This window comes from Mus musculus, chromosome 9, assembly GCF_000001635.26.
Source record: "Mus musculus strain C57BL/6J chromosome 9, GRCm38.p6 C57BL/6J".
In the NCBI taxonomy this organism is placed as follows: Eukaryota; Metazoa; Chordata; class Mammalia; order Rodentia; family Muridae; genus Mus; species Mus musculus.
The window spans coordinates 117958775-117976108 of record NC_000075.6 but is presented as its reverse complement, the minus strand read 5'-3'; the positions used below and the strand labels follow the sequence as shown (position 1 = coordinate 117976108).

General features: G+C 40.7%; 1 protein-coding gene across 1 annotated transcript in view; it reads left to right on the top strand.

Annotated features, from left to right (window-relative positions):
* Positions 1 to 17334, top strand: part of Zcwpw2 (zinc finger, CW type with PWWP domain 2) — a 117025-nt gene that overhangs the window by 64751 nt on the left and 34940 nt on the right. Inside the window, exons 4-5 of the mRNA NM_001378466.1 lie at positions 11531 to 11645; positions 16096 to 16142. Coding sequence (NP_001365395.1) covers positions 11531 to 11645; positions 16096 to 16142 — 162 coding nt within the window. The remainder of the gene's footprint in view (positions 1 to 11530; positions 11646 to 16095; positions 16143 to 17334) is intronic.

Here is a 17334-nt window from a genome sequence, read left to right as displayed (position 1 = left end):
CTGCCATTAATTCTCAAGCCAGGCAATATCTTATAATAGTGATGATGTTCTCAAATATTTATTGGAGTTGCCTTTCAAAATGTCACTTGTATTTCTTTACATTATGATGTCTCAGGCTGATAGCTATATGTTTCTAAAGCTATAATTCCTAAGAAATAATATAAAGTCATGTTCAAAGATAGGTGAGTTAATATACCTGTAATCTTGGCAACTGTGAAGGCAAAGACATGAGGATAGGTGTTCAGACAGAGCCTAGACTGTGCAGTGAGTTTGAAGCTAGCCCAGGCAACTTGATGAGACCTTGTCTCAAAAGACAAAAGAAAACAAAAAACATAGGTCTTAGGAGATCCCTCAGTGATAGAACACCTGCCTAGTATCCACAAGGCCTAGGGTTTAATCCCAACACTTCAGTGAATGAATGAATGAATGAATGAATGAATGAATGAATAAACATAATTATGGTCAATATTTAGTTGTTTTGTTGAATTTAGGATGATAAGTAAAACATCTTGTAATATGATTTCAGTTTTTCATATTTTTGATCAGTGGGTAGAAGTACTTGTTGTTCTTGCAGAGGACCTGGGTTCAATTTTCAGCACCCACATGGTGACTAACAGCCACACATATCTCCAGTTCCAGAAGACCCTACACCCTGTTTTGACCTCTGTTGGTATGAGAAACACATGTAGTACACAGACATACATGCAGGCAAAATACTCACACACATTTTAAAAGAAATCTTTAAAATAAATGCCACTAAGGTCATAGGCTCTGAGATAAATCGGTGCTTCATAAAGCACTTTATAGTTCTGCAGTGCATATGAAGATGAGATCCGGGTTATCTAGAAGTAATGTTATGATTGTGCCAGATGGTCCTTCTTTTAGATTGTTTCACTTTTATAGAGGGCAAAATGTAACTAGATTTTGTTGGTGTTGTTTGGTTTTGTCTTTCACCTTCAGAGTCTGAGCTGGGTTTACAAATGTCACATTTAACAAAATCTGTCTTTACAAGACTCAATATTTACTGAGTTCTCATACTTAAGAATCCTAAACATGTAGGATTGAATAAAACATGAATTTGGTGCCCCTATGAGACTTAAATTAGTTGACATGAACACATGGTAGACAAAAAGGATACCCGTTACTCTTTTATAAGTGCAATAGAGAATTGGGGACAGCCATAGAAAGGGGAGTGCAAACTTTGTAGGGGACCAAGGAGGGGAAGAATGTAAGACTGTCCAAATCCCAGAAGTACAGTGCTCTTCTCTGTGGTAGCCAGCACACTGGATTGTCAACAATAATTCTTGTTTTGATTCTATTTTTTCTCTTCTTTCATTCTCAAAAGTAACTAGGTTTTTTGTTTGTTTGTTTGTTTTTAATCTTCCAACACAGAAGCATTTTCTGTGTCTCTGGTCAAACTTCAGGGCTTCCCTGTTTTTCTCACCTGAGTTTCATACTGGCGGGTGGGGTAGGCTATTACTAAGAGGTCAGCCTGGACAGCAACAGAGGATTCTCTACTTGAAGGACAATGGAAGTCTGTCCTGTCAGTGCCATGGACAAGTGGCAGAATCTTGGAGAATAGCACAGTGACTTGGTCCCTGTCACCAGGGCACTTGACCTGTGCAAAGATACTTGTTTCTAGGTGTGGCAGAAAATCATTTGGGCTGAGGATTCTTGTTGCCATGGTGGTGCAAGATAATTACCTGCTGTGGCTTTGCAAATCCATGTATGTCCTTTCAATTCATGTATATCTAGCATGGTCTCACAATTACTGAGATCAAAATTATCATCTTGGTTAGGTGAAACAAGTCACAAGGTGGTTTGACTTAGCAAAAATAGGGTAGTGGAGCACTGTTGTTGCTTCCAAGCCTGAGGTGTAAGATTTATTCTCTTTAACCTCTGTTCATCACAGTTTAATTTTTTGTTGTTGAGCAAAAGATCTGTGGGGTACAAAGCAACAGTAACTTGAATTTGTGCCAGACTGAAGGATTCTCTGCACCCCCTGTTCTGGGCAGTCACACACGTACTATCGTCTCCTCTTCAGTTTTTCCTTCATATCAGCATAAAGCAACAGCAAGAAGCATCCAGTGCATTAAATATCACCAATATGGGAAGTTTAGCTTCTTAAGCCTTGAGAGACGGAAGAAGGATGATACAAAGCCTTCAGTTGGCCAATAGTATCTGACTGGAGCAAGATTACACGGGACAGTGACTTATAAACTTAAATGTTGGACCCAGCTAGGGCTTGTCCAACAAGGTCAGACATGTTGTGTGACCTCTCCCTTCCCTGTCCACCCATCTCTTCAGTCTCGAGCTTCCCTGACAACGGAGATGGCCATTCTCCCTCGTCTTTGCAAAATCATCTTGCTTCGATTCATAAGATCATAGCAGTCTTCAGCTCTTTCCCTTCTCTCGTTACTGCTTCCTTTTATTGTTTGTTTCCCCACGAATTTGTTTCTCTAGTGCTAGAGATTGAACCCAGGGCCTTATTATATGCTAGGCAAATACTCAACTACTGACATAAGGTTTGAAATTTTATTTTGAAGTGGAGTCTCCCTAAGATGTCTGTGCCTGCCTTGAGCTGGCAGCCTCACTGCCTTACCATCTCCAGATGCTGGAATTAAACCGTGCCCAAGCTGATCAGTGCCACTTTCTTCTCTGCCCAGAATTCAGTGACTGAGACAGCGCAAGTACCGGAGTAATATAGAAGTAACGAAAGGTGTGGTGTGTTCTAGAGTCAGTCATGGCGGAGATTACTCAACTCTGCATGTTATGAGCTTGAACATTTTCTTCTTAAACAGCAGGGTTAAAACCCTCTCTGTGCGTGCTGGCAAGATGGCTCAGTGTTTCAGAGCACTTGCTGCCCTTACAGAGGACATAGGTTCTGTTCCCAACACCCAGATGATGGTTCACAACTGTCTAACGCCAGTTCTAGAGAATCTGGTATCACCTTCTGGCCTCTATAGGCACTTAGCACACATGTGGTTCATTTATATACATGTTGCCAAGCAAACATTGTAAGCATAAAATATAAGTAAATATATTTATGTTAATATGAAGCAAAGCTAGTTTGAAAGTAAACATTATTGCAGATAGCCAGGTTTTAGTAAACTATGTAAGATTTTAGGACTCTAAACCAAGGACAAAAATTGTATTTCCATATTACAAAATAAGGCACAAATGTACACACACACACATGTACAGCCAGAGAGATGGTTCTGTGGCTAAGCACTCTCTCTCTCTCTCTCTCTCTCTCTCTCTCTCTCTCTCTCTCACACACACACACACACACACACACACTCAGAGTTTACGCAGAACATGTAAAGGGAATTGCCAAAACATATCTTAATTTACATAAGTCTAAAAACCTGGCATTTAACATACAAATGTTTCTTAAGAAAAAACATTAGAATGCTGTGGAAGTTTCCCTACACTCTTACCCATGGAGGGAAAAAGAAAGATGGTTGTTTTCCTTTACCTCATGCAAAGTACAAGATTCTTTGATTGACCATTTGATGCGTGGACCTAAGAGCCTGAGAAACACAGTATACTGATGGCCAGCTTTTCCCCAGGAAATCTGTGCAGAGTGGTGGTTTCTGTTCATCACAGCTGGAGAGAAATGAAGCTACTGAGAATGGCCAGTACTTTGGACTGTGCTTAGAGATAATGATGCAGAGTTCACATGCCATCCAAATAGAATGGTGTGGAATAGCAATAAGATATATGCTTAGAGCAACTGCACAAAGGAAGACTGCCTTGTCGAGGGAGCTGCTCCCAGATACACCAGTCACAAGATAGACTTTCAAAACAAACAAAAAACAAAACAACAACAAACAGACAACCAAAAGGCCAAGCAAACAAAAAACCAATATGCCACAAAACACTCACAATAAAAAATTCTTTCAAACAGTACTTACTTGTGTTCAGACCAAGGAGTTAAGGTGTGCATACCTAGATGCTTTACCTCTGTTGACCAGCATTCATGGTGCTAGGAGCTGCTCTGCACACTGGAGGAGAAAGGTAATCATCGGTATTACCCAGCTACAGACTCTGACCCACAACAGCGGCCTGCCTACAAGGTATCACTAGTGCAATCGTGGCACAGCTATTATGGGAGCAACCACTGTTTTATGGGATTTAAGGCCCACTTCATCAGATGGAATCCATACCTGACACTGCTAAAGTGGCCAAGAACCTAGACTATATAGGTCATAGGCCTAGGGGAAAACCTAATACTATTATTCTGTTCAAAGAACAGAGCAATAAAATGACTCCTAATGTTTCTCTCAACCCTTATCAAAGAAGCTTCTCACAGTAAATGAGAATGAGCACAACATAAAAGTTAGGTGGGTAGATCCTAGGAAGAATTGGGGAGGGGAAAACTTGATCAAATATATTCATGAAAACAATCTTAATTTAAAAAAATGCCTTTAAGGTAAGTCGGGTTGTCAAAAACATTATACACTTTGGACACAGAGCCCAGAGACCTGAGCTGGGTCTTTCCTGGAGCTGGAAAGCCTCCTTCCTGAGGACTTTCTTTCTTTCTTTCTTTCTTTCTTTCTTTCTTTCTTTCTTTCTTTCTTTCTTCCTTCCTTCCTTCCTTCCTTCCTTCCTTCCTTCCTTCCTTTCTTTCTTTCTTTCTTTCTTTCTTTCTTTCTTTCTTTCTTTCTAACTGGATACTTTTTGTATTTACGTTTCACATGTTATCCTCTTTCCCGGTTTCCCCTCCAGAAACCCCCTATCCCATCTCCCCTCCTGCTTCTATGAGGGTGCTCTCCCTCCCACCTACCCACTCCCATATCACCACATTCCCCTAGACTGGGGAATCAAGCTTTCACAGGACCAAGGGCCTCTCCTCCCATTGATGCTTGGCAAGGCCATCCTCTGCTCCATATGCACCTGGAGCCATAGGTCCCTGTTGTAGTAAATCTCCAACCCAAATATGCCCCAGCAATGAAACACAACATAATTAATATATGCTGTGGGCCTAGATTGGACAGATCTACCACCACACTACCGTATTCCACATCTATGAGACCCCTTAGACCTTGTAGTTTCTCCAGGACATGTGCTTCTGCTCCACTATTCTTCTTCCTCCTCCACTGCATCCTCTCCCTCTTCCATTTTCTCCTCCTTCTCTCTCCCTGCCTTCCGCTCCACCTTCTCTTTATCTGCCCAATCATCAGCTCTTTTTTATTTTACAAATTAAGGTGGAAAGCAGGTTTACAGGAAATCACCTGAGTGCTGACTCATTCCTTGTTCACAACCCCTCATAGGGGAATGGAATTAACATCAAATATAATTAGCCCCAGGGCTATCCACGTGTCCCTCCATGTGTACACTTTGGTTGGTTTTTAGTCCCTGGGAGCTCTGCGGGGGGGGGGGGGTTCTGGTTGATTGATATTGTTGTTCTTCCTATGGGGTTGCAAATCCCTTCAGCTCCTTCAGTCCTTTTTCTAACTCCTTCATTGGGGTCCCCGTGATCAGTTCAATGGTTGGCTGTGAGCATTTGCCTCTGTATTTGTCAGGTTCATGTTACCAGCACATACCATGCTAGCTTCCAAAGGAGGGAAGCAACCAACAGTCTTACCTAGCAGTGATGGTTATAAACCACTACAATGACCAATATGGCAACCATAATGCTAAGTGTGCAGTAGTGGCATATAGTACTTTGGTGCTAGCCAACATCTCTATAATTGGACTTAAGGCTTACTCAACAAGAGGGAAATCATGCCTGGTACTAGAACCCTAACCACCTACCTTGAGCTACTGAAGTCATGGACCTTGGAGGAAAAACTACAACCACCCCTGTACTAAACCAGCATAGTTTCTAACTACATTCCAAACATTTATCCTTGTATCTACAGGTAAGCATAGTTTTCACCCTTCGTCAAGAAAATGCTTTGCAATAGATGAAGATTATAGAAAAGCACCACTAATCAAAATGAAGATTGTGGTGCTCAGTACCAATGGATACATCTACAATGCAAGTTCTGCATCATTGTTTTAAAGGGGGAAAAAGATGAAAAGAATCAAGGAACAAGAAGTTTGCTGAGAAATGCATCTCCTAGAAATATTATGTCTATGAAGCTACACCTGCAAAGTCTCAAAAACATGGCAAATGTGCCCTAAGAGAGGATGACACCAATGGACATGTTTACATAGAATGGGGTAATTTCATAGGGCCTCAACTCTAGACAAAGAACTAACACAGCTGTGCAATACTGAGAGTGGAATAAATAATCTTCCCAAGGAAGAGCACACCAATTGGTTATCCAATACCAAATGGTCAGCCCTTAAAGGTTAGACATACAAAGCAATACGATATGTTCTAAGCAGTTGTACTTCTATATTTAGGAATACACACACACACACACACACACACACACACAAACACACACACATGCACCATCCATTTACAACAATTCAAGACAAAAAGGCCATAACTTTGAAAGAGAGCAAGGGGGTTACATGAGAGGATTTGGAGGGAGGATAGGGAAGGTGGGAATCTAATTTTTTTTTTAAAAACACCATGAAAACTATACTTTCTTTCAGGTCTACAAGGTATCAACTATAACACTGTATGATAGTAGAGCAACAAAAACATTTTCTTTGGCCTCTTTTCTTTTTCATTTTAACACGTGAGGATATGGTAAATTTAGGGGAAAAGAGGGCTGAGGATCAGCGGGCACAAGCTGCAGCCTGGGCTGTGCTCCTTGTACATGAAGTGCAAGAGCCGGCATGAACAGAAACTTAAACAATTTGAACACATTAATGGAAATTTTATTAATTTTGTAAGGGGCACAGCAACTGGAGGACACTTTATATTCTGAAGTTAACAGATACGCAGAAGTGTCACATGACCTACTCTAGGCATTCATCTTTACATGTTTTTCCCTTTTGGACAGGGTTGCTTTGTATAGCCCTGGCTGGCTGGAACTCGCTGTGTAGATCTGGCTGGCTTGGAACTCATAGAGATCCACCTGTCTATGCCTCCTGAACGCTGTCATCAAAGGCTTATGCCACCACACGAGAGTTATTAGTGTTTTGAAGTAAAATGAATGACAATGTTACCATTACAATACCTTCAGGCTCGGTGGTGATTCATTCTTGATAAACAGTAACCTAGTAACAAGGATGTGGAATGCATTTGCTTAGTGAGATACTGGGCCTCTCTTGACAATCCAGAGACCTTTGCCTGGAAGATGCCAAGTGAGTGATTGTAGCAGTGTCTAGGAGAGCTGTGATGGTTACAAACACTCTTTCTGAAGTCCTCTACAGAATGATTTGGTTCAGTTCATGTTTTAGAAAGCACATGAACTCATCTATCTGACTGAGTATTTTAAATAGAGGAGAAACTTATCATTTCTGTAAGAAATTGGAATTTTTTAAAAAGTATGTTAAATTTCTATATTCTAATATTTAATATTGGGTTTTAGTTGTTTATATAATTAGCTGAAAGAAAAAAATTTCAGACAGGAAAGGGAAAAGCAAAATGATAGTTTTCAATTTGTATTTTATATGAATAAGAACTGGAATAAAAACAGTTGTGAGTTGCTATGTGAGTACTGGACAGTAAAGACATCTTGAAGAGTGTCCAGTGCTGGGAACCACTGAGTCACCTCTAGTTCCAACACAATGTGTTTAACATGGTTATGTGCCTGGCAAAGCAGTAGAACTCAAGTAGAAAACCTACTGTCTTTACTGAATAATAGGAAAACCATTCAAAGTGGGAAAATTCAGTTCTATCTCATCTAATACGATTGCTGTACACAAGCGACTAGTTTGAAAATACAATTGTGATACTCATTTTTGATGACACCAAGTTATATAAAATGCACTGGAGTAAGAGTGTGAAGCAAAGCATCAAACCTACTATGTAAAACTTCAAAATCCTACTACAAAGATAGGAAAGAAGCCCAAGAAGATGGAAAAACAGAATCCACTTTTTGGTGTGGAAGATTTAACTCAGTAGATGTCAATTTAAGTTACTGTCAACAAAGCCCCAATTTAAAAGGAAACAGAATCTTAGTATTTGTAGGAACGTAGAACCTAGAGTGATGATATTCGCCTGCAGAATACACAAGGTGTTAATGATAGAAACTCTAACAGTTAAAGCAGTTTGTTACTAATACTACTAAAGTAATGGAAGCTGGAATGGAATAACAGAATTCACACTCTCAAAAGTGTCTCCCTGCTGCACACCACTGCGGTTTCCTGCCTGGGCTGTTGCTGTAGCCTGCTAAGCAGCTGTTCCACAGCGACACTTAACTTCTGCATAACTTGAACTCATCAGAGTAGTGAGATTGATTGTTTGAAGGCATTAACCAAAGCCAGGTATGGTGGTGCATGTAATTCCAGTGAACAGAGTGAGACGGGCATGGCAAGTTCTGTCCAGCCTGAGGTATGCAGTAAGACCATGTCTCACAAAGCGGGAAAGGCAGGGAAAGACGGTCTGGTGGACCGTCTCCACCAGAGCTCTGCAGTGTCACCTGTTTCAGGCTGGGCAGGAACTAAACACTGCTGCTGGCTTCATGGCCCTCCCTACTCTGGCCCTTAGTAATTTTTCTGGCACTCTCCCCATCTTTTATCATTGTCTCTCTGCCACACTGCGTTCTTTGATGCATCCTGAATATGCATCCATATCCGACCTTTGAGAATATCTTCTCCAGAAACATTCTTTTCTTGAAGGGCTAGATGGCTGGCTCCCCAAACTCCTTCAAGTCTGCTCAAAAGACACCCTGTCAGTTTCAGTGAGTTTCTCTGACCACTGTTCTGCTCTCGCTCACTCTGCATGGGTGATTGCCCTGGCCTCCTGCCATGTAGGCTTTCCTTACCCCACACAGAATGCTAGAGTGCTGCTTTTCACACAGTGGACCAGAGGTGAGTATTGTCTGCTCACCAACAGTTCCCCAAATAGGGGGCTACATTGTGTTGAATCAGTCAATCAATTGCATAATCAAAAAGAGGAAAAACAAAACATATATCTATTAATATCAATGTCAAATAAATGCCTATGTTTTTTTCAAGTGCTTATAAATGCATATTGAATTTGTAGAATAGAAAAAGCATTAATCATGGTTGACTACGTGAGAAAGAGTTCAGAGAGTGACAAAGATGGAGATCCAGAATCCCTAGAGCTTGAACCTGCCACGTCTTGATTTAAAAAAAAAAAGTGCAGTGTACAGTTGAGTCTCATTCTGGAATTAAAAATTCTTCATAAAGTTGAGGCTCAACTGAGCACCTTCAGGCAGTGTTAATTTGTTCAGCCACTAGGTGTCCTGTATCTACCATAAGTTCTTAAAGAAGCCCTGACAGAGTCCCAGCTTCCCAGCTCCCTGAGCTGTCTGTAGTTCAGTGTTGCCAGCGTCAGTCCCGAGCTGTTTCTTTAAAGGGAACCGAGGAGCATCTGTTCAGTTTTAGGAAGAGATCCCCACTGGACAGCTCCTTATCATCATGGTAGCGTTAGTGCTGCAGAGACACATTAGCTACCTGCCTAACACACACATTCGAGACAAGAGCTCTACATACAGCGCGGCTGGCCTAGAGCTCACTCTGTGGACCAGGCTGACTGTGAGCTCACAGAGATCCACCTGCCTGAGTGATGGGGTTGAAGGTGTGTGTTACCATGGCCACCGTGACAGTCTTAACTTACATGTGCAGTGTGAAAGCCAGCCAGATGGCTTGGTGGGTAAAGATGCTTGTCTCCATTCCTGACAACCTGAGTTTAATCACAACAACTCGCCTGGTAGGGTAGAACTAGGCTCCTCAAGTTGTGCTTTAGCTTCCAGACATGTGCTGTGTCACATACACAAAGCACATAAATTGTAAACATTAAAGATTACAGCTAACAAATCAAATTGCTTACATTTTCATTTTTTGTGTGTAAATTTAAATTTTTATTGGATATTTCATTTATTTACGTTTCAGATGTTATCCCCTTTCCCAATTTCCCCTCCAGAACCCCCTATCCCATACCCCCTCCCCCTGCTTCTATGGTGGTGATGGTGCTCCCCCACCCACCCACCTACCTCCCTGGCCTCATATACCCCTACACTGGGGCATAGAGCCTTCACAGGACCAAGGGCCTCTACTCCCACTGATGCCCAACAAGGCCATCCTCTGCTACATATGTGGCTGGAGCCATGGGTTGCTCCATGTGTACTTTTTAGTTGGTGGTTTAGTCTGTGGGAGTTCTGGGGGGTCTGGTTGATTGATATTGTTGTTCCTCCTTTGGGGTGGCAAACCCCTTCAGCTTAACATAATAAATGAATGAAATTTACATTTTATGTATATGAAAGTATTTTTTATTTGATTATACGCTTTTACTACTTCAATTATGTACCAGTGATTGTCCAAAAGCAGTTAAGAGGCATTTTCTGAATGTTCACAACACTCATTGAGGTGTCAAACCCGTGGCACCATGAAAGCTACAAAGATAAACACCTAGTGTTGTCATGGACCTTCGTTTTTGGGTGGAGATGGTCATGGCCACCTGTAACTACAACATATGTCAGAATGTAGCAAATCAATAAATGACAATGTTGGACATACTTGGAGCAAATAGTTGATAATACTTTGGGGACTACCCATGTGGCATCTGAAAAGGGCTTTGTTCACAGTTTCATTCTGTGAGTTGAGAGGGAATGTTGTAGAGGTTGAAAATTGTGTGCAAATACTGCATTATTTCTTCTATCTAGGACAAGCCTAAGAGCTTCATGTCTGGGTGGTAAATATGTCTCAGTAGAAGAAATATCCATATCCCCACTGATGGCATTTTCAAAAAGAAAATCAGTCACACATTTTATAATTGTAATATTTAAAGTCATAAAACTTCCTAACAATTAAAAGGTTTTAGAAAAATTGCTGTATTAGATGATTGATATTTTTAATTCAGGTTCTTTTTTTCAGTTTTTTAAACACCTAGAAAATGTGCAATGCCTTATTAGAATGACACACACTGTATTCCTACTATCCTAGAAATTGTCATCCACTGTGTCCTATAACACTCATGAAAAGTCAGTGGTTGGCTGCTCAGACTCACAAAGTATACACACGGAGAGGCTGGGGCAGAGCAGGCAAAGAGTGTGTGTGTGTGTGTGTGTGTGTGTGTGTGTGTGTGTGTGTGTGTGTAGGTCTGGCACAACACCACACTAGATGCAAATAGAATTAATTGTCATACACTAAGAACACTGCTTTGTCATTCCTGACCACTCGAGTCTCGTTCTCTGTCACATAAAGTGAGGTTAGTGTTACCCCCTTCAGATGTATCCTGCTGACTGCTTGCTACCCTGGGAGCATGGGAAATGCATCATATCATCTTAATGAAGGGTCTTTAACTTAGATTCTCACAACTCTGCTAAGCTTCAAAACACTAAAACAATAGCCAGGTACCAAGCCTAAGCAACATTTATGTGGTGCTCAAATTAGACTTAGCTCCAGTGAGTGTTATGTCAAGTATAGGATCTAAAACAAAATTAACATTTAAAAATAAACACTATTCCTTGTTTGAATTTATGCATTTCTCTAGGCAGCAGACTGTACGAAGAAGAAGAGGTGGTATAGAAGTGCCCTCGAGGAAGCATACCAACTCTACAGGTGTTCCGCAGAGCAAAGACTAGAAGTGTGCTGCCTGTCAAAGCCGAGTATGTAAAGTTTCCTCTTCTTACTGTCCAAACCAGAACGCTTGGATGTATGCCTCCTATGTCCGTACATTTAACATTTTATGTGTTTTCTTTATGTACAAATGTGGTTTTTGTTCATTGTAAAAGAATCTTCAAGTGAATTAATAGCACATATCTTGTTCTCTGAGATTATTTTTAGTTTAAACACAGGCACTGTAATTAGTGCTTTCTGCTATTTTATTTACTCTTAGATTGCATAAACCATTACTTCAAAACATATAATTAAAATATTAGAAACCACAGATTAAAAATGTATCCTTCATATGATAGTTTTACAGGGATACTCTGGGTTTTGTATTATTTTGTTTGGTTTTTGAGAATATGTGTTTTCAAAATGCTTGATTTTAAAATAATACCAAAGTGGGGGTGAATCATATAGTCACAGTTTTAAGATTGTTTTATTCTGTTTTCCTTATCTATTGTGGACATATCGTGGTGTTCTAGTGGAGGTTAGAGAACCACTTTAGGGGATCAGTTAACACATTCTCTGAGGTGGGTCCTGGGGGATCAGTCAAACTCAGTCAACAGGCAAGCGCCTTACTTCCTGAACCACCTCACAGGCTTACAGCATTTTCATTCTCCTACATAACTGCAGGAGCCAGTGTCTCTTGTGGCGTGATGGTGACCAGAGCCACAATGCTTATCATTTGTCTTCTCCTCGCTTTCAGGTCAACTGAATGACTTTAAAACATAAACTTAGGTAGATAGGTTTTTTTTTTCTCAAATAAAAAGTTTCCTATACAAATTTACTGACAATGTATATGAGACTTTTCCAATGGAGAAAAACCTTCACCATTACTGCTGAAGGCCAGATCTTTACATAAAGTACTGTGCTTTCGAACTTAAAGTAATAGACAGAAGGCTATGTGGGATGAAAAAATAACTGTGATCACTGTACAAGAATATTTTAAAATATATCTGGGTTTATTATAATCATTTCCTAGGACAGTCATAATCTTTTTAAAGTTAAGTATGCCATGCCTACTAACTTTCAGGTGAGTGAGTTTAAAGGCTATGCTGGATAAAGCATAACATCCATGAGCCCCACCCTCACTGGGCAAGCGCCTCCACTGTGGTACCTACTCAGCCTGTGCTTTGCATTTGGAATGGGTCTGCCAGTTCCTGCTCCTCCCCACCCCACCCCCAGAATTTTATTCATGTTTTTACAAAATAGTCTTTCATGTTTGGAGCTGTCTTGGGTTCACAAAAATTACATACCTTCTGTCCACCAGAACTTCCCCTCTCCTACCATCAAAGCCCACACCATGTGATTTGTTGTAACCAGTGAGCCCACGCCAACACTTCTCGTAACCTGAGTTCAGAGTGCACATGAGACTTGACTCTAGTTTTACACGCTGTGTCATCATTGTCATACCGCACACAATCATTACATGGCCTTAAAATCCCGTGTCCTCCTTACTCATCTTTTCTCCCGCCAACACTCAGAAGCTACTTTTGCTATCACCTTCTCCACAACTTTGCTTTTTCCAGAATGTCTCATGGGCATCCTTCCACATAGCCTTCCTTCCTATAGTGACACATACTTAAGTTTCTTCCAAGCCTTTGCATCGTTCTGTAGCTCATTCCATTACTCCTACACATACCACACTTTCCATCACTCATCTGCCTAGGAACATCCGGATTGTTTCACGTTTGGATTGTTACTGATTAATGTAGTTTTCCTGTGGCCATGAAGTTTCAATCCCTTTAGTAAACAGTAGCCAAGATAGATAGCAGATGCTGTGTTGAAGACATGCTGATCTCCAGGGCTGTGTCAACGGTGACTGAGAGCCCCTGGTGCTCTGCAGGCTCTAAGCATTGTGTTACAATCAACTGTGCTTTTTCCCAAAGGCCCTGGTTACCCCTGGCCTCAACACTGCCATATGCATATTTGTTCCTTTGTGTTTTCTTTGTTGCAGTGTCTTTTCAGGTCTTGGCTGTTTGTTTATATGGCGATCTTTCTGAAGCCTTAGTCTCCAGATGCTGGGTTATAGGACTGCACCAACATGCCCAGCTGAACCTTCCTTGCTTCTCTCTCTACCATCCCTTCCTCCCTCCCTTCCTTTCTTCTTCATTTGTCCCTTACACTTCCGTCAGTCTCATTTAATACAGTCTCAAGCTTAGAGCTTCACTCCCAGGCCACATCCTGTTTACTCATGACTCCATCAAAGACATTCTTCCTTCTGTTAAAGGACCTTTGCTCCTCTGGCATTTCTTTCTGACTCAGAGAAGTTTCTGGTTTATTTGCATTACCATCAGTTTTTGCTGTTGTTGGCTGTTAGTATTAGGTTTCTCGATGTGATAATTATAACTATCTGCACCCCCACCTATCTGTATGTCTGTCTGTGCATCCATTTATCGATCTCTCTTCAAAGCTGGGTGTGGTACCCTGAACAACAGAAACTGCAGTCTCAGTCTTTAGTCAGCTTAGACAGTGCTAAGGTTGCACTAAGGGGTTGGGGGACATTCTGCTGTCTTAGTGGTAGGTCTCAGTTCTACGCTATGAACTTGACAAGACTCCTCATTATTTTTTCTTTTTTACTCATTTAAGTAGTAAGGGCTTCTACAGGGGATTGCAGTTATGTGTTTGCTTCCCATGATGAGTGAAGCTCTGGAAAATTCAAATGCATTGGTCAGTAGTAAAACAGCTCCTTCTATGGGCAGATCTCGTTAAGAACATGGCTGTGAGTACATTCCCTTCACTCTGCCAGATGCCTGGGGAGTTTTCTCCAGCCTCCCCTGTGAGAACTTGGTGGCTCTTCAGGAGGAAGAACTCACAGAAGGGCTGCAGATCTCACATCCCGTGTTCTAGTGCAGTTTTTATTTCATAGGGTTGTCCGTATTTAACCTCCAGGGCTAGGCCAATTAGGGTTCAGATTTTCTTACCTCTAGAATGATTGTCATGGAAGATTCTGTCGATCGATGTGTTTCTGCTCAGGCAAACCGTAATTCTCTAACTGACATCTGTTCCTTCAGACTTGAGAGTAGACATGTGCCTCAAGAGCCTCTCTTCACTGATAGATTTTCAGTTTAGCTCTTAACATATTGAGATGTGGTGGCAACTTTTAAGTCCTATGCCAGACCAGAAACTGGCCTGCTTTCTCCCTTTGTAAGAAGGTACTTTCAGTTGCTGCACTTGAAGACACCTGGTTTCACAGTTTTAAGGCCATGAATGGCATCAAACAGCCATTGCATGTAAACTTTTATTCTTAACTTTGATGACTGTTCCAATCTTGCATAATGTTTAGACACATGCAAAATATCAGAAAGAAGGTGGGGGTCTCTCCTGGTTGGAGGAATTACCTGTAATGGTGAGTAGTCTTGTGTGTTCTTGAGTGAAGGGAGATGGTGTTTCTTGGAAGATGATCATTTTAAGCATTATGGGGATACAGAAAAGAACAATTCATATGAAAGCCAGTGATAAATATAAATAGAACACACTTCCCTGGGTATTTGTTTTCTCTCAGTTGTTAATATTCTTTGATAACTTCATTTCATGTGTACAATGATATGGCACATATTCCCTCTTTTCCTCTCCTACTACCCCTGTATGTCCTAACATTTCCCCCTTTTAACCTGTTCTCGTCAACAACACATTATATCCGGTCGGTGCCACCCGTAAGTGTATAGGTGTGAGCCATCCATTAGTCAAAGGAAGCCTACAGTGACTACCCCTCAAAGAAGACGATTCTCTGTTGTTTTTAAATAACACACATATATTGTGTATACCAAAATAATATATTGGAATTTTTTTCCAATGAGCTAGTTGGTTACTAAATTTTCTGGTTTTGGTGGTAGTCTGAGAAGTGGTACCAGTATCCACATTCTTGTGGAGTCACATCCAAGGCAGTATTGGTTTCTCAGTGGTCTCAAATGGAAGCAGCAGACACCATGGACAGACTAGGGGCTTTTAATCAAATGGGTCTACTCTGCCAGTACAGCCACAGGCAGGGTGCTAGAGTATCTCCCCAGTTGTACAGGGAGATGGACTGTGTGCCTTACAGTGGTGCATAGACTAAATGAGGTACAGTTTGTATGATATTCTTATCCAATGTCCAGTGTATAACACGTGTGCAAGTAGAGATAGCATGTACTGAATTCTAGATTTTATGTACTCCAGAGTGCACAGACCAACCAGAAAACAGAAGTTAGACAGACTTGATGCTAACTAATACTATTTCAAGGACATCCGACAGACAAGAGTTTCTTCTTGATATTATGGCTTTTGGATTCTTAACTCTACTCAGCTCTGAGGAGGTGAATTTATTAGTGTTTTAGTTAAAAGGGCCACTGAAGACAGCCCTGTTACTAATGTGTGATAAAGCAGAAAATTCTAATTTTGTACTTGTGCATCTGTTTCAACAGGAAGATGGATTCTTTTTTAAAGTAGATATATTGTGTTATCTTACAGACAGAGCCAAAACAGATACCAAAGCTGCTGTGGTGACCAAGAAAGGGGTAAGACTGTGTTCTAAAGTTAACTTCAAATTCTTTTTTTTTTTTTTTTTTTTTTTTTTTTTTGGTTTTTGGTTTTTGGTTTTTGGTTTTTGGTTTTTCGAGACAGGGTTTCTCTGTGTAGCCTTGGCTGTCCTGGAACTCACTTTGTAGACCAGGCTAGCCTCGAACTCAGAAATCCGCCTGCCTCTGCCTCTCAAATTCTATTTTTAAGGGAAAATAAATTACTAAAAAGAATTATATCTGATTTTTCATTCTGAAGTTTACTTGAATATACAGTTGCTTTCATGGGCTGACTATCAACCATGTTTGTGATGATTTCCATTAATTTTATGTAACTAGGGCAATAGAAACACTGATGGACAAGGGAACAAGTACTTTGTTTAAATCATGCTTCACATAGACACTCAGAACAACGTTTTCATACATAGCACATTACTGGAACTAATGAAAAACTAATTTTTCCTAGAAAGTTTAAACAATAAGTTCATAGCTTAGTATGGCTGTTAAACTTAAGTAGAGAATAACATTGAACAACTAAATAAAATTCTGGGTAGACTACTTTAATGGAAGCTTATAAAGTCAAGAACATTTAAAATATATTTTAAAAATTTAATGCATTATTTTGAATTTTATATATGGAGTAGTGTTGAACTCTTTTTGTGCAAAATATAATTACAATATTGGCATTCTCAGATGGCAATGTCTAATTATAGGATGTTACTGAAGTGGAAAAAGAGAGGTGCTTACAGCACACACTTGGACACAGATTGCATCAGTGACATAGGAACACCAACTGTATTAAATAGAGGAGCCTGTGTGCGTTGGCCTGGGCTCCTGGCTGGGCTTGAGGAAGAGACCAGAGATGGTCAAGTGTGTGAAACACGCACAGAAAGGGCTGTTCTGCACGGGTCTAGAGACTGCCCATGAGATGAACATCACTTTGGTGTGTGCGCACACACATGTGTGTATACATGGGTGTGTGGGGAGGGAGGGGTTCGTTTAAGACAAAAGTTTGATTTTTTTGGTCATCGTTCATGTTTTGGTTTTGGTTTTGAGGCAAAGTCTTGCTAGGTAGCCCAGGTTGGCCCCAGGCTCATTGGCCAGGAACCCCTGCTTGTCATTCTTTATAGGGATCTGATGCCACACCCTGCTTTGTTTGTTTGCTTGTTTACTTGTTTGTTTTTGATTTTTA